The sequence below is a fragment of the Notechis scutatus genome, chromosome 5 (assembly GCF_049901735.1).
Source record: "Notechis scutatus isolate UNSWTSFEM ecotype Mainland chromosome 5, rNotScu1.2, whole genome shotgun sequence".
Lineage (NCBI taxonomy): Eukaryota > Metazoa > Chordata > Lepidosauria > Squamata > Elapidae > Notechis > Notechis scutatus.
The window spans coordinates 55,564,298-55,587,859 of record NC_142013.1 but is presented as its reverse complement, the minus strand read 5'-3'; the positions used below and the strand labels follow the sequence as shown (position 1 = coordinate 55,587,859).

The window sequence follows — 23,562 nt, the reverse complement described above, 5'->3', positions numbered from 1 at the left end:
ATTCAGGAACTTTCAGAATATGCTCTTTATTGTTTAATGCTGACAAGTTCTTTCATACCAAAAGAATGGCCTTAGCTAAGAAAACAATGTTTTCCTGAAGTTAAAATTGGGCCTAGACACCTATATTAAAATGCTAATAATGAAGTCTAAATTTTCAGATAACAACACAGAACAAGAGGGGAAAAATAGAATTCAGTGTAAAAAAACTCACAATATTAAGGTAACTGCAGCATCATGAAAGTTTGAATAAATCTTTTTAATTCAGTGGGACTTAAACCATAAGACTACGTATGTGAAACAGAACTGGAAATCAGGCTAGGTTCTAGCCTCTACTTCTTGGTGCTTTAGTTAAACCACTCTTAGCACTTACAGATTCATGTATTGTGTTAAGCTATAATTTGCTTAAGCATGCTTAGCTGACCCAATTACTATTCCATAAATTACAAGTCATAATTGTGGGGTTTACACAAGCCCATGCCATTATGGCTTAATATAATGAATGATAGAGGAAACCTGCCACTATGATGATTCTTACTTTAATTGCTGTTAGAAGGACTACAATTGGAAAATATGCATGAAAGGCTTTTACTGGAATTTTTAAAGTCTTAATTTAGGTGAAAGAGTCCCTTATGAGACAGGTCAGCCTGTGAGTCTGCACTTAGTTGTTGAAACGATTCCGAGGCACAAATCTTAAATACAGCAAGAAAAGGAAACAAGACCTGTTTACACAGACTACCATTTAGGACTGAGCAAACCCTTTAGGGATTACACTGAAAACTCAGCAGTACATAGCTATTGCCCTTAGTGGCGTGGTATCGAAGATCCTCGCTTCTTGACTGAATTACAGAGAAACTGCAATGGGATGCAATGGAGAACCAGCCGTGCGCGGGAACCGCGCTAAACGATTTGACAATGCTTAGCTGTAATTTGCGCTGACAAATTTCTTCCTGCTGTCTATCAGAAATACAGGAGTCTGCAACCTTGGCAACTTTAAGCCTTGTGGACTTCAACTCCCAGAGTTGAAGCCGGAGCAAAGCTGGCTGAGGAACTCTGGGAGTTGAAGTCCACAAGGCTTAAAGTTGCCAAGGTTGGAGACACCTGGCGGCGTAACTGACACAGAAAAGGGAGTGGGGGGTGGGAACGTCAACCAACGACCTGGTTGCCGCGGCGAGAGGTTCCGCCTCCTTGGACGCCGGGAAGGGGGCGTGTCCACCGGGAACGCCGTATCCATGGTGACACAGCTGGATGCAGTATGTCGGACCTTGGATCAGAAGAGATCGAAGAAGAGGCAGAAAATGATTTAGGGGTCAGTGGGGGTTGTGGGGATGGGATGGGGGGGGAGAGATAGATGAAGAGAAGGGACGGGGCTGTCTATAAATGACAACGAGGTATGACTGAGTCAGAAGTTGCAAACGCGAGGCTCTTCCATGGGAACGGCTTCTTTGAACTGGACATCTTTTCAGCTGATAATTGTTCTGGATGGATGTTTTTCTACTAGATTCGTGCTTATTTTTTTATGATAGTAACGTTTGGAAAAGGCAAATACAAGTCATCATAAATCATGAATGAAGCTTATTATAAACCAATGCAGAAACAATTAAAAATCAGAAATTGGGGTGGCAACAAGTTGCCAAAATATTATATTAAACCACAGAAGATTCAATGAAACAAATTCTTTTTTAAAAAGTGCTATTAAAATAAAAGAAAGTTGATTATTTTTTCTTATTTTTTTTAAAGATTCAAATAAGGAAGCCGATATGTATACTTCACATTGCTTTTAAATTGGAAAGAGAACTGTATTCTACCTGCAGAACACATTAACTGCATGCTTGAAGGTCTTGGATTAGAACAGAGAACAGAATAGAGAATAGAGTAGAGAATAAATAGAGAATAGAATAGAAAATAGACTAGACTAGACAGTTGGAAGGAACTTTGGGGGGTCTTCTAGCCCCACCCCCTATTCAGGCAGGAAAACAATTACAGACAAACAGTTGTCTAATCTCTTCTTAAAAACTTCCAGGGTTGGAGCATTCACAACTTCTGGGGACAAATTGTTCCACTGATTAATTATTCTGACTGTTCAGTTCCTGGCAATAGGAACGATATCTACTTGAAAACCCTAGAAATTTCCAGAGGAATAATATTGTTTTTGGTAGCAAAAGCCAGTGTGATCTTGCAAGATCTTAAAAATACCAACACTGTTTCAGTGTAATAATAGCGTAGTACTGAACATTGTAGTCTCATAACAATGTAGTATTGAGCCAATGGTCTGACTCACAGTAAAGCAACTTCATGTATTCCTATGAAACATTTTAATTCTCTAAGCTAATGTTTAGTATAGCTAAGCATTAGCTAAGTAATGATTTTGGTGATCCTATAGTAGCTAGAATATTGGACTATGATCAAGGAGATGGGAATTCAACTCCCCATTTGGTAATGAAGCTCACTTTGCTCAAATCAGTATCTCTCTGCTTCTTCTGTCTGCAAGGTAGTTCTTAACTGATAACATGAAGAAGCCTTCATGGCTGAGCAATGGAATGTCATATAGTATGGTCATTATTGTTACTTACCTAGGAATATGAAGGTGGACGTAATGAGGCTGGTGAACGGCATGGACATGGGAAAGCCAGATTACCCAATGGAGATACCTATGAGGGAGAATATGCAAATGGTAAAAGAAATGGAAAGGTAAGATTTAGTTAGAAATAATTTGTTCATTATATACGCTAATGAAAAAATTTAACTGCATTTTCTTAGCCAAAATAGAACAGGAGGTAAGGACCAATAGTTTCAGGAAAACTCACAGTTTGCTTATTTATTTATTTATTTATTTATTATTTACTTATTTATTTACTTAATTTAATTTGTATACCCTTCTGACTTCCAATGATTATGTTTGCAGACTTTTAGAAGGGGAGTCCCTTAATTGCAGAGCTAGGGGGAGCCAAAAAGTCTTGATGGTAGTCAAGGGTAGTCACATGATTGAAGCTCTGCCCTTTTGTGCACGAGATGTGAATAAAGCTTTGATCACTCTATCATCTTGGGGTTTTGTTTACTTCCCCTGTAGATAAAAGAAATACAGAGTTGGAAGTAACCTTGCAGGTCTTCTAGTTCAACCCCCCCTACCCAAGCAAGAAACTCTGTAGCACTTCAGATAAAGGGTTGTCCAAGATCCTATAGACAGAAGAATCCCAAAAATCAAATAAGATCTGAGCATGCTCAGTAAGCTTAGAATGCAACTGAAACACCCCTCCCCCAAATGAGATGGGATACAATGGCATGACTGGGGCGGTCTGTTGTATAATATTTTACTGTATGTCTCACTTATTTTGTGTTAGGCCATTTTTCAAGTATAAGCATTGCAATAAAGCATTTCTGCAATGTATATGTTTCAGGGGCTATACAGATTTAAAAATGGTGCAAGGTACATTGGAGAATACATTGAAAATAAAAAACACGGCAATGGGACCTTTATTTATCCAGATGGATCTAAATATGAAGGTACTTATATTTTTGTCATTCAAATAGTGCCACATCATAGACAGAAAATTATTGAAGATGTAGCTAATAATGTTAAATCGAAGGAAATATGCCTAAGTATAATTAATATGCATGTGAAAATAGATTTCTTTATGATTTAGTTTGCACATTCCCTAAAGCCAGAATATATATTGTTTGTCAATAATGTGATAAAGGGGTGGGGGAAAAGGAACAGGGATGTTCTAGAACAGTGGTTGCCAACCAGTGGGCCGGGGACCACTGGTGGTCCGTGAGAAAATTTTGGTGGTCCGCAGAGAAATGTCACCCCCAAAGCACCCCCCAAAGAAATTAATCCAGACTGCACAGGAACATAAGGCTATGCCGCCCACATGGCCTGCAGGAACACAAGGCTTGCGTCACTTGCATTGTGAACAACACGAGGTAGTGAGAGGAGGGGGAAAGGGTGGAGCGGGTGAACTTGCCCCATGTACCCCATGTGCCTCGCCTAGCCATTGGGCTGCTTCTTTCCGCTTCTTTCTTTTTTTGCCTTTGGCTGCATACAAGGAAAGCAGCAAAAGTCTTTCTTTCTCTCCCCCAAGCTCCACTAGAAATGAGTCTTTGGGACCCTGCAAGGCATCCTGCTCCAAGAGGCTGCACCATTCTGGCAGAGTTTGGGGAAGAGAAAGAAAGACTTCTGCTGCTTCTGCTGCTTTCCTTGCATGAAGCCAAAAGTCTCTCTTTCTCTTTCTTTCCTTCCGAGAATGGAGCTGGAAACGGTATCCTGCAATACCAAATAAAGAATGATCGATCGGTATGAAAATGGTGTACGGAATTTTTCTGCAGACTTTTTGGGGGATTTTCCCAGGGTCTCTGCTGCTTCTGCTTTTTCTGCAGAGACCCTGGGAAAATCCCAAAAAAATTCCAGGATGACCAAAGGGCCAGGCCTGTGACTACTGCAGCTCTGGAATATTGGACCGACTTTCCCACCATCAGCAAGCCACTGTCCCCATTTTCTTAAAATTTTCTTAAACTGCTTATCAATCTCTTTATGTAATTCCCTGAGAGACAGCCACGGTACTAAAGTAAGAATCTAGAAATACTTTTGAATAAAAAAGAGCCAAATTACAGATGACAATCATCACCTGTTCTGCTCTTAAATGCAAGATATTTTAGAAACAGTTACCCTGGGTGTCCCAATCCATATTCTGATCTCAACAATGGGGTGAAGTTGCAGAGACAGGGCCCTAGTGGTTTATGAATATTATTTTTTGCTTTAGTAGTAAATGTACATTAGGTCTCAGCAGATTAGGTCCACTCATCTATTATCATCTGCATGTCAAAATGATTTATTAATTAATTGTTTAGAAACTAATCATAGTTTTTTTAAATAAAAGATTTAACTAGCAGTTTGGGTATCCTGGGTGTCTCAGAAATAAAAAATTCTGCTGGTCAAAACAATGTTATTAAGAGATGTTGCAACTGTAAATATTGCCATATCTGATAGGTGAAATTTGTTTCTTGGTAACAGTGTATGTTCAAAAGTCATCCATACCATCTATCAATTGATCCAAAGTCAATATCCCCACTTTCATCCACTTTTTCCATATTGCCTTCTTTCCCTCAATTTTTAATGTTAGATTTCCCCATGAAGTCAATTTAGCATAGAAAAAGGATCACATCTTTTTTTAAAGATACTACATTCCATGGCTTTCTAACTGATGTCATTGTAGCCAGGGGAACTAGAGTTCTATTGTATTTAGAGCCTAGAATGTAACCTTACATTAAGATAGAGTTTGCTCATCTGGTTGGCCGTCCTATCTGGTCTACCTCACAAGAGGGACATTAATCTTGCAAGTCTGAAAGCACAGTTCTTCCCTGTCTCTTTTACAACCCAAGAAACTAGGGAGGATCCCTTTCTGAACCCCTGAACCCACTTATCCTGTTGCAGGCTAAGTTGTCTTTCATCCGACTGTTCCCTTAGCAGCATGTCTTTTTTTCTGTATCCCACATACCATTACAACTTCTGAGATTGATAAGAGACATTTTATGGGGGAGAGGGCCAGATAAAAAGTTTGATAAACAAACTAATTAATACTCTGTCATTACTTTCTTATATCATTTCTATAGGATTTGTTTAGTTCAGTGTGACCTGGCTCTCTCAATCATGATAATAAAATTTGGATTGTTTTTATTACTGCATAATTTCTGTGCACATTTCTTTAAAGTAATATAGATATTCAAATTAAAGACAACACTATGGTTTATAAAGCCTATTCATTGCAGGAGACTGGGTGGATGACCAAAGACATGGAAATGGAGTTTACTCTTATATAAATGGAGACACATACACTGGAGAGTGGTTCAATAATTATAGGTTTGCTTCTTCTAGTTTCACATTTCTGTTTTACTTCTTATAAATAATAAGTGTAGCTCTGTGTTCTCCTCTACAAATGTTGTTAAAGTTTCTATCATCTTTTGAGATTGTGGCTGTATAATTAGTTTGTTTATTGTGAGACTAATAGATTGTAGTAGATTAAAATGTTCTCAGTGATTTCCTAACTAGTATGGGTTGTGCATTTTCTACAGCCCTAATAATGTTAATAGAGGGACCATTGACATATTCATTGTTGTTTTTTTCCTGAGCAACTGATGACATAGAAATCTCATTTAACAACAAAAAAAGTCATAATTCTAACCAAAATATTTATTATTAGTTATCTTCTTTTCTTTTACTATCTCCTAGTGTTGAAAATGATTAGATTTGATTATGATTATAGTTTTTACTATTTTACACCATTAGCCATCCAGAGAACAGTGTTATTGTACAGTCACATAAAGATAATAAAGAAAGGAAGAGTCTTTTTAGCTGAAAATCAATATACATTACCAGCTGTAGCAATCCAGTGATTTGCATTCTTCGTGAAAATATATCTGTATCTGTATAACACATACAGATTTCAGTGCAGGTAATTTAATTTAAACCAATGATTTAAATCAGATTTATTCTAACACTTAATTACAGGTAGTCCTCAACTTACAACCACAATTGAGCCCAAAATTCAAGTTTTTAAGTGAGAAATTTGTTAAGTGAATTTTGCCCCATTTTATGACTTTTCTTGGCACATTTGTTAATGGAATCACTGCTGTTGTTAAATTAGTAAGATGGTTGTTAAATGGACCTGGCTACCCCATTGACTTTGCTTGTCCGAAGGTCGCAAAAAGTGATCACATGACCCAGGGACATCGCAATGGTCATAAATGTGAGTTAGTTGCCAAGCGTCTGAATTTTGATCATGTGACCATGGGAACACTTCAACGGTCATAAGTGTGAAAAACGGTCATCAGTCACATTTTTCAGTGCCATTATTACTTTGAATGGTCACTAAGTGAACTGTTGTAAATTGAGGACTGCCTGTATTTATTTTGCCTTGATTTAAATTAATTGATTCCTTGACAACGTGAGGAAGATTGTATGCAGGATTGAGGATAAGATTTTCTTCTGTCTTAATACAAAACACCTCTTTTTCCCCCTCTCGAATAGACATGGGCAAGGTACTTATTTCTATGCATTAACTGGTTCTAAATATATTGGCACTTGGGCAAATGGGCAACAAGAAGGAGCTGCTGAACTTGTTCACCTAAACCACAGGTTCCAGGGAAAGTTTGTGAATAAAAACGTATGTATGTATGAAATTATATTGACGTCTGAAAAAAATGTACATTAGGCATAGAAAATAAAAGATTTTCAGCTTCTTTTGTATCTCATCCCATTTCAGTAATGATAGGTCTAATATCTAGAAGCTCATTTTGTACAAAAAAGTCCAGTGTTTGCACAGTCGCTTAGATGAACAAGTATTTTTTAATCATTATTTTGAGGGAGCTTTAGGGAGATTTTGACTAGGAAGAACATATTTGTTTTATTTGCATACAAATTTCATAGTGGCTGCAGCAAAAGAAACTAAGAATCTGGACCATATTAAAAAACACATTTATTGTTGCATAAAGTTTGGGGGCTTAAATTTGGTAGAGGCATGGTATATAAATGAACACATAGAAAAATGTAGAAATTAAGTTAAATGAAAATGAAAGTAGGTTTCATGAACAATAGGGTAGCAACAATCTTCAAGTCAGGAGCAAGAGACTTTGCAAGGTTGAAGTGTTTTCTTGCTGATTTCTGAATATAGTCCTTTCTGAAATTTTGTTTTCTTTATAAACTAAGCTGTTTATTCTTATACAACCCTGAAGATGATAGATGCCATGTATGCTCAGCATAATTGTGGAAATATTTTGTGTTTTTAGAATACGAAACTGTCAAAATGCTACTAATATAAGTTCCTTTGTTTATACAGCCTTTAGGTCCTGGGAAGTATATATTTGATATTGGATGTGAGCAGCATGGTGAATATACTCAGGAGGTAAGTGCTACTGGATTACGTTAATCATATTAACAACCAGGAAGCTCAGGATTATGATTTTATTTTACTTTATTTAATTCTGTCATAGTTAAGTAATAAAGTAATTACTGTTACAACAAACTGTATATTTTAATTTACACGTACTTTTTCAAACAACAAGGCAAGGTTTTGAGAGCTAACACTGCTAAAATGACTTCAACCATTTGCCTTGTTTTTTCTAGAAGAGAAAGTGATTTTGGTTTTCTTTCCCTCCCCCACCTTTCTTTTGTCGCAAGACTTGCCTTGAATCCACACTGATCTTGGCCAAATAGGGTGGAAGAGAGTTCTGTGCAATATTCACTTTTCCCTAACTTTGCAAGGTCAGTGGAATCACCTAGTGTAGGGATGTCATACTCGCTATGACACATTGTCATCACGTGGCGTATCGCAACTTTCCACCCTTCACTAAACTGGAGATGGGCCTGGTCAGCGTGTGATGCATCTGGCCCGTGGGCCGTGAGTTTGACACCCCCGACCTAGTGATTGCATTAATTATCATTCATTAAAGGAAGATTTTAAGAACTTTCCTGTTGTCACCGTGATGTATCGATAGTTTGCCCAAATCAAAAGTAAGTTTTACAATTTTGTTCAGTTATTGAAAATGGATTGCCATGTATGCAAACAGGCCACCCTATCGTTCTTGAATTTAGGGCTCCTTTATGCACAAAGGAATTAACACCAGAGGTTTCATTCCTCCTCCCCCCCCTTTTTTTGATGTCTTGATTCCATATAGAATTCACTTACCTATGATTTATCAATTCGCTTATCTTCAATGCAAATCTGAACAAGTTATGGCATTCAATATTTGCTATAAAAATCCACACAAAAAGTTATTTTGTTAAACAGATGGCAAAGAACTGCCTTATGTTCAAAGCAACGAGATGCTACTAGCCACTGACACAACATATTACAAAATATGTGAGACCAGATGTCTTGCTTTGTACATACTCAAATTTGAAGTTTTAATGTTTTTATTGTTTACTGTTTTTATTGTTTTATTGTTATTAAGATTTTAATTATAATATGTTTGTGAATTGTGAGGTCCTAGAGTTGTTTGCTGAGATGGGCAGCTATAGAAATCAATCAATCAAATAAATAAATGTAAAGCAAGCATACCTAGTTTTCAGACACACATGACTGTTAGACATTTTGAACTTTTGAACTTTTAAACTTTTGCATAATAAAAATAACATTTCATTTCATTCTTTTTGTAATTTGCTTAGCTCATACAGTACCGTGCAAACCAAGGAAAAAGAAGGAGTAACAAAGGAAATGCCTTCTATTCAGAATTATGAGAAACATTTAGCTATTGAAACCTCTGCTTTTTCAAAAGAGGTGCCATTTGGCTTCGAAATAGAATGATTCTGTATGATGTGACCAGTTAGAAAGAAATGTGGGGTAAAAATTCTTTTGGTGTATTAATTGGCATTATAACCCCGACATATCCTAAACAGTTATTTTAACAATTTTTGCTTGCTTGCTTGTTTTTGTTTTAATATGATGGTTCACTTTTATTTATAGAAGATTATTTTTGCAATTTATGTTGGCAGAGAAAATACTTTACTTCCTAGGGTTTCCAGATGGTTGAGTGAACTGTGTTGGATTAAGGTGAATTTTAGGGAAAGTGCAACAGAAATGGGACTTTGTTGTACTGCAAGACAAATCAATGGTAAATGGGACGACCTATAGTTTTCTTAAAATAAATTTCATGAAATACTGCCTGGCAAATATATCTAGCAGCACTTATATATTTAAGGGATGGAGTTTGTGCCACAGTACATGCTTTGTCATGTGATTCTCCTTTAATTCTCCATGCACCTAGGGCAAAAATTCTTGAACCATCAAAAGTATAAGAAAACACCAGGATTCAGTCTTTACATTTTTGTTGTTGTTGTTGAAGTACCTAGTATAGGATTTCTTGGTAAATATTTCCAGAATGGAGACTGGATTCTTTCAGCATCATTTTAAGGATAATGAAATAATAGAAGCAATGCACAGATTAAAAAATGGAATCTGATTAATTAGACTTAACGTAGCAAAGTGAAAGAAATATTTCAAACCAATTAGTCAAAGCAAGAATTGTCATTTAATAGAAGTGATAAGGTCATAAATATAGATTTAGACAAAACTCTCCCAGCAAATAGTTCCAATGTTTAAATATAGAAGATTTTTGAGAAAATAGTCTGTTTGAAGACCCCTAACAATGAAGCAGCAAGGAGGAGTGGACCTACAAGTACTTCTGGTAGGTCCAAAAACTGTTTTTGTTTGTATTTGTGTTATGATCAAAAATTGACCAGCAGATAGCTTACCTTTTGTAGTATTGCTCCTTACCTTTGATCCTAACCAATAATTAGGCTGTAACATTCTGAAAACCTATCTGAGGTTTTTAGACAATTTTAAACAGCACCGATGAGGAACATGTTTTATTAATCCAGATTTGGCGAAATATCTGGCTCTGTGCATTGTTGAGATGCATGAGGTCTGTTATGCATGGGTCTTCATAAACTCTCGAGAAAAGCTTTTATCACAAATAGATTGGACATTTCCTTTTTCATTTCTATTATTGTATTATTATTCATCTTTTTTTAGGAGAAAACAGAAGAAGAGGAAGAGGAAGAGGTTTTGGTACCAGTGGCTCCCAAATGGAAAGCCACAAAAATTACTGACCTAACACTGTGGGTACCTGAAGAACCACCTCCTCCAGCAGCAACTCCAGCAGCTGCAGAAGGTCTATCAGCTGAGGAACCAGGAGTTCCTGCAGGTTTGTATTTTGACTTATCAGTAATCCTTTGTGCATCCATGAATCTTCATTTATTTCAGGGGATGCCAACTTGATAGATCAGTTTTGCACATTCCCAGAAAGATATACTGTTAGGGGAAATCCAGAGTCCTCACTGTCATTGTTTGTATTGCCAAAAATCTGTATTATCTGTAAGGAGTAGTTCTTACCAGTTTTTGCTAACATAACAATTATATCTTTTTCTAGATAGGTACTGTTTAGCTACAGTTGTTCAGAGGCTGCTTACCTTATGTATACTGCAAATTATTGTAATGTGATCTATGTGGAGTTAACCTTACATTTGATCTGGAAACTGCCATTGGTGTAGAAAGTGAAAGCAACGTTGTTGATAGGAGAAACTTGGCTATGCGTATTTTACCCCTGTTGAAACCGGTGTACTGATATTCAACCACCAAAGAAATAGTTAACCACCAAACTATATTCAAGTTTTTAACTATGACATATAAGACACTAGTTGAAGATCAAGATATTAAACTGACTCTTTGTAGAACTATTTGAGTGTTAAGAGAAGCACAGGAGGCCCTGCAGTATGTTACTGGATCGATACATGTTATTTTATACTCGTGTATGGATCCTGTAATAATGCCTGAATTTTAGAATGTTTTATCCTTGAAATCATATCTTTTGAAAATCTGCTCCTTCAATGAGACCTTTTTATGGATTTTGATGGCAGTGGGAGAAGAAAAAAGCAAGACTACTCTTTTTTCTTTAATGCTTTTACATTGTTTTAATCAATTGGTTTTCTTTCTCTGTGTTAGGAATTTCTATTGCCATCTTTGTCTTTCAAGGAAAAAGACTTTTGTCATCTGTTTAGAAGGAGAATTTCATGCCATACATTATTAATTAAAAGAAATAACATGGAATTAAGTAAGGCAGATATTACTTGCTTTTCTAATTTTTCCTTCCCTTCTCCATACCTTCATTTCAGTTGGTGAGGAAAGTGCTGCTGAAGGGCCCTCAGAAGGTGCTGAGGCTGCTGCAGAAGCAGGAGAGGCCACTTCACCAAAAGATGTGGAGGAAGAAGAGGAGGCAGCTAAAGATGACCAAGCAGATCAGGGTGAGGGGAAAGATCAGGGTGAGGGGAACACAAAGTGAATAAGTAAGCTGGTTACTCAAAAGGGACTTCTGCTGCTTAAGTATTTATATAATTTATCTCCTTTTTTTTTTATTAAATGATCTACAGCACAATGTCTACTCTAAGATAGGATAGGCTTCCCTTTCACTTGCCTGTCCAGGACTGCTGACAATGGGAGTTAGTCTTTCTGTCAAGAAGACAAATCTCTTATTAGCATATTTTCATGTTGAAAGCAAAAAAATTAGGGATAATCCACTGTGAGCTAGCAACACCCAACAGAGAGAAGAAAACCGAAAGGCAAAATTAATCCAAAGGCCACATCTGCATGCTACATTGTCTTTGTGCAGTGATCTTTATACATTATAGACTTCGTGTGTGTGTGTGTGTGTGTGTGTGTGCACTTTTTAAAAGATTTTTTTCACCTTTATTATTTTCATAAATAACTCAAGGTGGCAAACAACATATCTTTCTTTTCCTATTTTCCCTACAATGACAACCCTGTGAGATGAGTTGGGCTGAGAAAGAGTGACTAGCTTAAAGTTACCCAGCTGGTGACTTAAAATGCCTGAACATGGTAGAGACAGCTAAGATTTTTTGTAGTTTTGTGGAAATGGCAGAACATTCTTACTGTCTTAGAATCTCGGGTCTCTAAGCCTGGGCACACAACCAAGTTTTCATGGCCTTATGAAAAGCCAATACAGATAGTCCTTGAATTACAAATGTAAGGGAGACTGCCAATTACATTAGTAATTTGAGGATTTGTAGGAGTGAATCACATAACTTGACCGCAATCACTCCCTGCTTTTGCCCACACATTTGCTAATCTTAACTGCACACGAGGTATCTCAGGGTAGGGAAGGCCATGGGGTGGGGGGAGGGTTGTGATGGAACAGGCCACCTGTTTAGGACCATTCAAGGCCTCCATGATCACTGAAATACCTCATGCTTTCCACGATTGCTTCCCCCCTCCATCCTACCATGCCAGATCACTTACCTTGCAAAGATTGAATGAGCTGTCTCCTCTCCAGTCTCTCTGCCGCATGAGATCATCTTGGGAAGCTTTTTGCTGTTTACAAAAAAAAAGAAGGTGAAGAAACTGCAGTTTGGGCAAGGGCAAGATCATATGGTTGTGCCTGCCATGTTGAGTTTTTTGCTTCTCCTTCCTGCCCCCCCACCACTTTGATGACTCTGTTCATGTAATTCAGGACTGTATTGTTTTTGAATGGGATGAAGGAATTAGACTTTCTGTTCCTGAATCGTAGTTTTGGAATGTAGCATTGCACAAAACTGCCAAACCAAATATTTATTAACAATGGATGATACAAAAATCTTTTTTAAAAACCTTACAAATCTATGATTGTATACAATTCTCTTTCCTTATAATCTGTATTTAATCTTCACATTCCTGCTTTCTCCAAGATTTTCTTAACATTTTTAAACCTATTTTTCTCCATTCTTTCTTTCCCCTCTTGTAACATTGTCTATGTTTGCTTTTAGTTTAAGACACTCAAGGAACTGTTTTGGTTTGAACAACTACTTACAAAACAGAGAGTTGCTATTTTTAATATTAGTTTGTTCTTCTTCCCTCCAAAACCATAGCTGAAGAAAAGGAAGAAGATGCAAGAGAATCTGAACTTCAAGAATAATGGATATAAATTACAAGAACATGGAAAGAAATTAATTTTAATTCAGTCACGTTAAAGTTCAATAATTGAGAATTTGAACACATATTGAACTCTTTCACTGAAATCATTGGTTAATTTTGCTGAGTATATGACTTTTATTTCTTTAGTTTATTAGCTGGTTTGCTTGCTGAATGTTTGAAGCAGCAGACTTGTTTCTTTTCTATCTGAGGTAAGATTTCCATTTCTATCTTTACCCATTCCTGTCCCTTTTGTTCCCTCCCCATCCACTCCACCAAAAAAAATTAAATGCTATATTTTCTGTATAATTTTCAACACTTTTATAAAGTTTGTTATGCATAGTTTAAAGAATCAATAAAATGTACATTGAGTAAATTTTATTAACTTGTTTTTTCTCCTAAATAATATTACGTTTTTTTCATTTTCTTCTAGTCCAATAAAATTTCAAGAAAATTATGTTCAATTTTCTGTATATCCCTCCAAAAGATTTTCTACAATTCCAAGCCAAACTCTTCTGCTAATTATGATTCTAAGGGAATTAAAATTAAACATAGCCAATTTCAACCAATGCTTTAAAATGGTTGGAAGATGATACACTGACTGGAGGGAAATAAGCATTGGAACAAAAACCAAGATATCTTCTTGCCTATATCAACATTCTGCCTTACTCCAGTCACATATTGCAGCATATTCCACAGGCCTTACAGGCAACCCTTAATCCAAAACAGGTAACCTGTCCATTGCAACAAATGACTCTGGACAAAGTACATCCTAACAACACAAAACAATTGTAACAATTTAAAGAATACAAAATAAATATATATGGCTGCTAAGTAAACACAATACTCATAGTGTTTAAATTCATTATTCTAATTTTCATAATCAGAACATTTGAAGTAGCACTTTTGTAGCTGGGAATTAAAATATTTTGCTTACCCTATTTATTGGAATTTATTGGAATTATATGTTAAGTATGAAACTAGAACTTCTAAAATTATATACAGTATATAAACATTTTTCAGTTAGATGCTTATGTGATTTATAATAGCCAATTTTGTAGCCGATTGTAGAGAAAAGAGCCAAAAAGTTAATTATATTTTAGTTATAGCCTGCTTCAGTAATATTGAAGAACAACATTATGAATTTTGAATGTCTTTCCTACCAAGTATGGTACCCAATATAGCTATTGTTTGAATTCTATAAAGATGATTGGATTTCATATTTAGAGCAATATTGATGTCTTGGGAGAAGTAGGTTAAATACTGATTTTCAGAAACAAATATCAGAAGCATGCTGTAAGGACCTGCCTCAGCTATCTTCTCAAGAAAATAAAACTCTTCAAGCAGTTTGCATCTCAAAAGGAACTTTTACTGAGAGACAGTGATTGCAGAGAAGTCAGGCAGCTATGAAATTCACACGTGAAGCATTAGGCTAACTTTCCTTCAACCCCGACTCTAATGTCCCATGTCCATTTGGTAGCCAATAAAATGCTGCACAGGTGTTTTGAAAATTCCGAGGTGGGATGGTGAGAAGATGTCTTCATTGGAGCACCTTGAATACCAGACTGGAATCAGCTGAGAGGCAGCCTGTGTAGATGGCTGGTTCTCTTCCCTCAAACTCCCAAGCAGTTACAACAAAAGCAAAGCATGCAAAGCATTCAACCCACAAAGCCCCCTCTCCGCCTCAGAATGGCAGCGTTCCAACAGGAACCTGACATGCTGCCCCCCCCCCCTTAAAAGCAGGAGATCTGCACCTGGAAGAGAAAAAGGGGAAGAGAAAGGAAAGCAAAGAAAGGTTACAGTCATGTTGGTTTGTCAGGATATTGACCATGAAAGTGTTTAGGTAACTTAGGGGCTTTGACATGACATTTATCATGACAAATGATTTGTTTGAGTCTGGGTGTTTTAGCGCTGGCTCAGCAGAGAAGACTGGTCTGAGCTTTCTAAATGCCACCTGGCACTCCATGGTCCATTTCAGTGGTTGGCTCGAATGGCAGCATTCCCATTCAATATTTAGCAATAAATAGGACAATTATCTGTGCATTTGTAGGAAATATAAGTTTCTTGGTCAATTATACACCTGGTAGGCTAGCATAAAAAAACCTCTATGAAAAACAGCTCTTGAGTTTTGTGTGATTGCAAATGAATTTTCTTCTTTAAATCAGCAGGTGCTATTTGTAATAAAACCTACTAGGTGTCACACAAGAGTGTTGTTTTGCTATTACATTAAAAATTGGGAAAATAAAAATGGAAACAAATTTCAAACGTATGGTACCTGCATTTCTTAAACAAGGCTTTTATTCAACAATTACATTTATTAAAAACTGAATCTTGGGAGTGTATACATGTGATATTCCCTAATTTCATTTGTAATTCTCTTGTTCTCCATCTCACCCTTCCTCTTCCTCCTCCTCCTCCTCCTCCTCCTCCTCTTTTTTAATCTGTTAAGGGAGGGGTGGGGAATATGGCCATGCTGGCTTGGGAATTCTTGGATTTGAAGTCCATAAGTCATAAAGGGACCATTGTTCTCCACCTCTGTGTTAAGGAGAAAAATGCATAAAATCTTTTTGTTGGTAGTCCTAGAAAGCTGCAGATTGGAAGGACTTGTTTCTTAAAGTGTTTCTTTACAGTCCTTCTTTTATACATATTCCTCCAATCATCCAAGGAGAAGAAATGTATATAAATTGCATTGTTATGATGGCCATACTCTATTTACCTTATTATCAAGGCTGACAACTGCTACTGCTCTTACAAATTTAACATAGGACAAGTTAAGGAAAATAATATGTGTGTTCCCCTAGTTTTGTCCCTTCTTCAAAGAGTTGTCTCAAAGGTTCAAGAGTAACAGTAAATTGGTGTCACTCTCCTCCTCTGAGTCTAGGACTTTTCGTCTCCTACCCTTGGCCGCACCCCTTTCTCCACCAGTGTTCCTCCTCAGGTGATTCTCCTCTGACTTTTCTCCTCGGCTGACACCCCCCCACCCATTCGCCCTGGGCCAGGCCCCTCCGTCCCACATGTTTCGGCATGGCCGATTTGCCGAAGCATGGTACGTCCTGGGTTTTTCATCACCCAGGACAGTTAGCCACCAATCAATCAGCTAGCTGCCAATGCCAGCAGCCACAAGCCACGGTGCAGTGGTGGTGGTGCTTGGGGGAGGGGCTGCAGCCCAATGGCTTTAGGAAAGCCAAAAGCTTTTTAGGAGAAGGAAGGGGAGGGGGTAAGTAGGTAAGGGTAGGGAAGAGCAAGGGGGGGATAAACACACTGGCTTCATCCAAGGTGGGAAGGGGAGAGAAAGAAAAGAAAGGAAGGAAGGAAGGAAGGAAAGAAAGAAAGAAAGAGAAAGAAAAAGAGAAAGAGGGAGGGAAGGGAAGGGAAGGGAAAGTGAACGAGATATGAATGGATGGCGGGAGGGAGGGAAAAAGAGAGGAAGGAAGGACCACAAACACCTTGCAGCTTCAGAGGATACTTTGAAACAGCACAGCAATCCAGGGCTGGAAGGGACCTCAGAGGTCATAGTCCAACCCGCTGTTCCAGCAGGAGACCTTATGTCATCTGGGTTATTTTGGTATCTCTAACATAGAGGAGAAATTTCCAGAAAAGAGAAAGAGTTTACTAGGCAAGGCTGCCATGCAGAGGAAGGCAGAGATACTCCTTAATTTATGACAACACTTGAGCCCAAAATTTTGGTTGTTAAGCAAGAGCTTTCACCCACTTTATGACCGGTCTTTCCACTGTTGTTAAGTGAGTAGTTGCAGCTCTTAAGTGAGTAACACAGTCGCTAAGTAAATCTGGCTTCCCCAAATCTCCGTTGTAAAGTGGGTGAAAACTCACTGAACAGCTGTCTCACTTTGCAACGAAGATTCGGGGAAGCCAGATTCACTTAGTGACTGTGTGACTCACTTAAGAGCTGCATCTACTCACTTAAACGGTGGCAAGACTGGTCGTAAGGTGGGTGGAAGCTCACTGAACAGTTGTCTCGCTTTGCAACGGAGATTTGGGCCAATCTGACTCCTTATTTTTTCTTCCACAATGCAACTGTTGTGGCCAAAATCCAACTAGCTACAATTTGCTTTTTACAAATTATTTCAGAAAATTAATTGATAAATCCACACAAAAGAAGAACAATTATTCCAGTACAAAAGGAGAACAATTGTTTACTATGTACGTCGTTGGTATTTTAAGAAAATGAAGGAGTAACATTTTAGATTGAGATTTGAGAATACTGCTGCTGCCAAGGTTATGCCCAGAAAACAGTTTCAAATGCGTCAAGATACAAAACCTTGTCTGAACAGTATAAATAATAGACAAGAGAGTTGTGTACATTCATCAAAAGCATGTCCTGTACAGCAGAGGTCTCCAACCTTGGCAACTTTAAGACTTGTGGACTTCAGCTCCCAGAATTCTCCAGCCAGCTATGCTGAAGTCCACAAGTTGAAGTCCACAAGTCTTAAAGTTGCCAAGGTTGGAGACCTCTGCTGTACAGTGCATTTCCACTCATTTTTCTGTCAGTTGTCACCTACAGCAATCATTCCACCAGAGGGCGCTATCCCTCTTCTTTTAGGCTTTGCAGAAAGTCCAACTCCATTTGGCTCTCCCTTCAGGGTTTCAATCCAGATGGACTGTATAATACCTGTGACTTAACTTTCACAAATACTGTACTGCCTGAATTTTCAATTATTCCTTTTCTGCACTGAGCAATGGATGGAAACTAATCAAGGAAGGAAGCAACCTAGAACTAAGAAGAAATTTCCTGACAGAATCAATGGAAAACTTGCCTTTAGAAGTTGTGAATGCTCCAACACTGGAAGTTTTTAAGAAGAGATTGGACAACCATTTGTCTGAAATGGTATAGGGCAGGGGTAGGGAAACTTGGCTCTTCTATCACTTATGGACTTCAACTCCCAGAATTCCTGAGTGAGCCATAAAAGTTTCCCCATCCCCGGCCTGCTGGTTTTTCAGTTGTGGGGGAAATCAATTTTTGACTTGAATGGGACTGTTTAATATACAAATGTAGGACATATAAAGAATATGTTTAATATACAAGTGTAGGACATATAAAGAATATGTTTAATATACAAGTGTAGGACATATAAAGAATATGTTTAATATACAAAGGTAGGACATATAAAGAATATGTCCTACATTTGTAGATTAAACAGTCCCATTCAAGTCAAAAATTGATTTCCCCCACAACTGAAAAACCAGTAGGCCAGGGATGGAGAACCTTTTATGGCTCACTCAGGAATTCTGGGAGTTGAAGTCCATAAGTGATAGAAGAGCCAACCCTACCCCTGTATAGGGTTTCCTGCCTCAGCAGGGGGTTGGACTAGAAGTCCTCTAAGGTCCCTTCCAGCTCTGATTCTATTCTATTCTATTCTATTCTATTCTATTCTATTCTATTCTATTCTATTCTATTCTATTCTATTCTATTCTACTTTTGATTATAAGACTGTATATAGAGATTTTCTTTTTTTTTTAGTTATGGTATGTAATGGTATGTAAATTAAATTATTTTAGGTGTCATATGAATTCCTATCATATCAGGAAATCTCCAGCAAATATTATATGTCAGCTTAATTTTTATCAGCACCATGAATTTTAGAACAGCAAAACAGTGAACACTCATTGTTCAATTGTACTGCAAAATACAAAACAATTCTAGCATCTTATCATTACTAAAATGATCTAGTGGAAACTAAAGCATAGCCAATTAAAAAAATGACATAAGCATCATTCTTCATTAATTCCAGACATCTTTATTTTAGATTAATTATAGTTAAAATGTACATTCTAAACTTTAATTTAAAGTTCAAATATAGTTAAAAAGTAGACTTTGTCCTTGTCAAGGAATTATTTTAAAATGAAGGGGGAAAATCTTGTCAACCTGGAACTTGTCAACATTAGAACTTGATGTTCCAAACAAAAATCTTAGTGAGGCCTTTCTTTCTATTAAAGTCAGTTCCTGAGTTCAGAACAGATTTGGCTGTTAGCCCAAGAAAGCAGTCTTTTTGGCTATGAGTCTCCAGATATAAATTCAATTATTGTTCAATTGTCCAAAATGATGTGTTTCCAGTTAAATGCAATATTGGCTCCATGAGTTAACATTTCAACTGGTGGATTAACCATCTGCCATCTTTTCTCCTCTTTCGTCTCTCTGCAGGAACACATGGCCAGAGATGGTACCTAATAAAATAGAAAATTCAAGATGTGCATGAGAAGGGATACAATAATTTGAAGAGGAGCAAAAAGAAGCTCTATATATGGCAACATGATAATACTATCAAGTAGTTTTCATTATCTTTCCATTTGAGTTAAGGATTAGGCACTTGAGACTTTTTAAGGATCCCTAGAAGGAAGAGAGAAACTATAACCTTGTTTCTTGCCCAATAGTTAAGAAGATTGAAAACAAGAAATCCAGAATCCTCTGAGGTCTACATATGGATCATCAATGTGAAAAAGCACCATTTGAGTGGCTTTGATCTAATCACTCTCTCTCAGCACAACTCACCTTACAGGACTGTTGTTGTGGGGAAAATAGGAAGAGGAAGAAATATTAGGTATGATTTGCTATCTTGAGTTATTTATAGAAAACGAAGGATAAAAACAAGTAAATACATTTGAAAAACATGAATCAGGAACCTATGTCAGCAATATAAGGCAGGTCAGATCTTACACTGGTCTCCCTGGTTTATTTTCATGTGTAGTACTGTATTAAAGATACTGCTATCCAGCTTATGTTGTTTCCATCCCTTTAAGAAAAAGGGACTTTGCTTTACTTCAGAAATTGCCAAGGGTAATGCCTGATATTTCCTAAAAGGTAAGATAAGGAATCATGAGAAAAGCTCTACCTGAAATCTTTGAAATTTCTTGCAGGATGGTTAGGTACCTCAATCTAGCGCAGGGCTGTCAAACTCCCGGCTCATGGGCTGGATGCATCATGTGCTGGCCATGCCCACACTAGGTTTAGCGAAGGGGGAACAAGTCTGCTGTGACAACATGAGTTTGACACCCTGCTCTAATGCAAAGCAGTTGTTCATATTTTGAAAAAATAAAAATTGAAGTTCTCTTGGCCCTGGTTAAGGCACCAGGCTAGAAAGCAAGAGATCATGAATTCAAGTCCTGCCTTAGCCATAAAAGCCAGCTGGGTGACCTTGGGCTAGTCATTCTCTCTCAGCCCAACCCATCTGACAGGGATGTTGTGGTGGAGAAAATAGAAGAAAGAAGGTGTGTTGGATATATTCCCCCCTTGAGTTATTTGTAAAAATAATAAAGTTGAGATAGAAATAAATATGAACCTAAAGACTCCACAGGTATCTAGACTAGGAATAATGCAAACTCTAATCATTCAAAACCTTTAAATGGTGCCTAGTTGGTGAAGTTTGAATAATAGATATAAAAAGATTGACTGACAATGTTAAATTATGAAGAACTAAGAAAAGGCAAAACTAAATATGACAGTTATAATGGCAGTGTACAATGTCTTACCCTTTGAACAAAGTTAGCGAGTTCACTGCTTTCCCTGGTAGGCAGACCCAGTAGCGGCCGAGTGAGGGAATCCAGAGATGAGCAATGACCAATAATCAGAATGGTGCCTGCAGGCAGAAATGGGATTTCTTGAGGTGTCATATTAAGGTATTGAATATGAACTCTTCTAGACCTGTTTTCTCCGATCTGTGGTGTAGAAAAATATTGGGTGTCCTGGCTAGGCATTTTTGAAATCCCAAATTCTAATCCATTTATACCTTTTTAGCAACTGTGGGTCATATTTATTTTTCAAAGGCTGGAGGTTTAAATAGTGCAGTATCAGCCCCACTCAGCAGACTGGACTAGGGAATCAACTAGAGGAAGGCTAAACTACTTTTATTCAGATTGGCTGTAAAAGCAGAATCTTGCAAATCTGATTGTGTTGCATCTCATCCCTTTCTTATACTTTAGTGATTCAGGGTGAATCCAGTCTGCCTGGGCTATCTTTGAATGTTATCTTATTCTAGACTTTAAAAATGCTCCAGGCACCCTCTCCGCAGGCAATGGGTTCATGGGGCTTGTGAAAACTTGGAGGATTTTAACTCCTTTCTTTCTTGTTTCTTTCTTGTTTTCTTTCCTCATAGTTCTAAATATGTCCAGCATTTCTTTCATTTTCTTCTGTTTCCTGACAAAAACTAGAAGGAAACACCCTGCTATCGTTGATGTACAAATTTTAGTGGTGCCCAAAATTTAGGCACAGGAAGTCAGAGATAGTTGCCTACCCCAATAGAGAAGAATTTTCTACAGCAAAGGTTTGTTTGCATTTTAATCACTGACTGAAGAATAATAAAGGTTTACCTTCTGATGAACAAGTATCAGTGATCTGTTTTATACTTGAAGAGCATCTGTTAATATAGTCCTCATAGCTTTCAGACGGCATCAAAGAAGAAGAAGGAAAGTGACATCTGTTAACAAAACAATCCACTTGGTTAAAATTTGATTTATAGCAGGAATGGATAATTTTAAAAAGCTGCTGATAGAGAGAAAGAGAGAGAGAAACTGATTGTCCTACTGAGATCCTATAGGATTTGCTTCTGAAAATTAGCAGCACAACTGTTTGCCATTTCAGTTGTTTGCCTCACTATACACTTAGAATATTTTTTATAATTTTTAAAAAAGTTTTATTCATTTTATTAATATAATATATAAAAATTCAATTTCAATCAAACAATGTGTTGTCTGGGTACAATTGTTTTTAGGTGATCATAATCAATATGTTTACAATGGCATTTATCACAATAACATTAATACTGTGGTAACAATAATACTTTGTCCATTTTAACAAATTTCCATTTTAACATTTATCCTTTTTATGTCCCTTTCTTTCTAACTTCTGTTTTTATTGTCTAGTCATCGATAAAATGAGTCCCATGTCAAAAAGTATTTAGTTTCTTCTTTATCCTTAATAGTAAGCATTAGTCTATCAATTTCTGCATATTCTAGTATTTTCTTAATTACATTCTCATTCGCCAGGAACTCATCAAACTTCCATTGTTGAGCATATACTATTCTAGCTGTGGTTAGTACATGTAAAATCAAGTATATCGTCTCTTTATCATATTCTTCTGGTAGAATGCCCAATAAGAATATTTCTGGTTTCATGTTTATATGCTGCTTTATCATTTTTTCCAACCAGGTATGTATTTTCGTCCAATATTTTTTAGCTTGTGGATATGTCCACAACATATGGTAATATGAACGAGGTGTTTGATTACATTTCCAACATTTAGTGGATCTATCTTTATGCATTTATGCCAATCTTGTTGGCGCAAAGTGCCATCTATAAAACATTTTATACAAATTTTCTTTATATGCAGTTGACATAGTCAGTTTTACATTTCTATACCACAGTTTTTGCCATTTGTCTAGTTCTATTGCACATCCAAAATTTTAGCCCAATCATTGTATCCTTTATCTGCTCACTTTCAAGTTTAATACCCAGTAAATAACAATATATTTATCAATTTTTCATCCGTTCCAGTTAATATCTGGTCCAATTCTGTTAATTCTTTATTAAAACCATACATTTTAGCATCTTTCTTATATTGAGATTGCATCTGCATTTGTAGCCACCATGCAATGTCTATCCCTTGACTACTAACTTCCTGTTTGGTTTTTAATTCCCCCTTTTCATTCAAAATATCTTTATATCTTACAATTTTTTCCATATTAATAACATTTGGATGTATCAATGCTTTCATTGTGGAAAGCCAGACCAGTGTTTTCAAACAGTGTTGTTCTTTAATTTTAAGCCATACTGATAGCAGTGCATTTCTAACATAAAGTCTTTGAAAATAATTATGTATCTTATTCTTCCTGTACCATAGGAAGGCATGCTAACCTAGTTAAAGATTGTGCCCCTCTAAAGTTAATAATCTTTTATGCCTCAAATTAATCCATTAACCCAAGTTAATATCGAGGCTTGGTAATACAATTCCCAATCTGGCAGCCCAAAGCCCCTCTTTTTTTAGAGTCTTGCAACATTTTCAAACATATTCTTGCTTTTTTCCCTAGCCAAATATATCTTAATATTATCTTAATTCCTCAAAATATTCCCCCCCCCCTTTTATTGGAATTGTTTGGAATA

General features: G+C 36.9%; 2 protein-coding genes across 2 annotated transcripts in view; one reads left to right on the top strand and one right to left on the bottom strand.

The window, feature by feature from the left end:
- The first annotated feature begins 1,211 nt into the window (after positions 1–1,211).
- RSPH1 (radial spoke head component 1) lies at positions 1,212–13,827 on the top strand. Its single transcript, XM_026673962.2, has 9 exons — positions 1,212–1,306; positions 2,575–2,688; positions 3,396–3,501; positions 5,764–5,854; positions 7,022–7,157; positions 7,830–7,895; positions 10,524–10,695; positions 11,663–11,791; positions 13,409–13,827. Exons 1-9 carry the CDS (start codon positions 1,253–1,255, stop codon positions 13,453–13,455), a joined length of 915 nt encoding a protein of 304 aa, XP_026529747.2. The 5' UTR covers positions 1,212–1,252; the 3' UTR covers positions 13,456–13,827.
- A 5,362-nt stretch (positions 13,828–19,189) lies between these two features.
- UBASH3A (ubiquitin associated and SH3 domain containing A) overlaps positions 19,190–23,562 on the bottom strand; it is a 39,860-nt gene continuing 35,487 nt past the window's right edge. Inside the window, exons 12-14 of the mRNA XM_026673960.2 lie at positions 21,774–21,880; positions 20,937–21,043; positions 19,190–19,634 (exon numbers count right to left, since the gene is read on the bottom strand). Of these exons, the coding sequence (XP_026529745.1) occupies positions 19,497–19,634; positions 20,937–21,043; positions 21,774–21,880 (352 nt within the window). The 3' untranslated portion in view covers positions 19,190–19,496. The remainder of the gene's footprint in view (positions 19,635–20,936; positions 21,044–21,773; positions 21,881–23,562) is intronic.

Coding starts and splice junctions, on each gene's coding strand:
- RSPH1 (XM_026673962.2), top strand. CDS start 1,253: ATGTCGGACCTTGGATCAGAAGAGATCGAAGAAGAGGCAGAAAATGAT. Junction 1,307..2,574: donor AGGCAGAAAATGATTTAGGG/GTCAGTGGGGGT, acceptor TTACTTACCTAG/GAATATGAAGGTGGACGTAA. Junction 2,689..3,395: donor ATGGTAAAAGAAATGGAAAG/GTAAGATTTAGT, acceptor TATATGTTTCAG/GGGCTATACAGATTTAAAAA.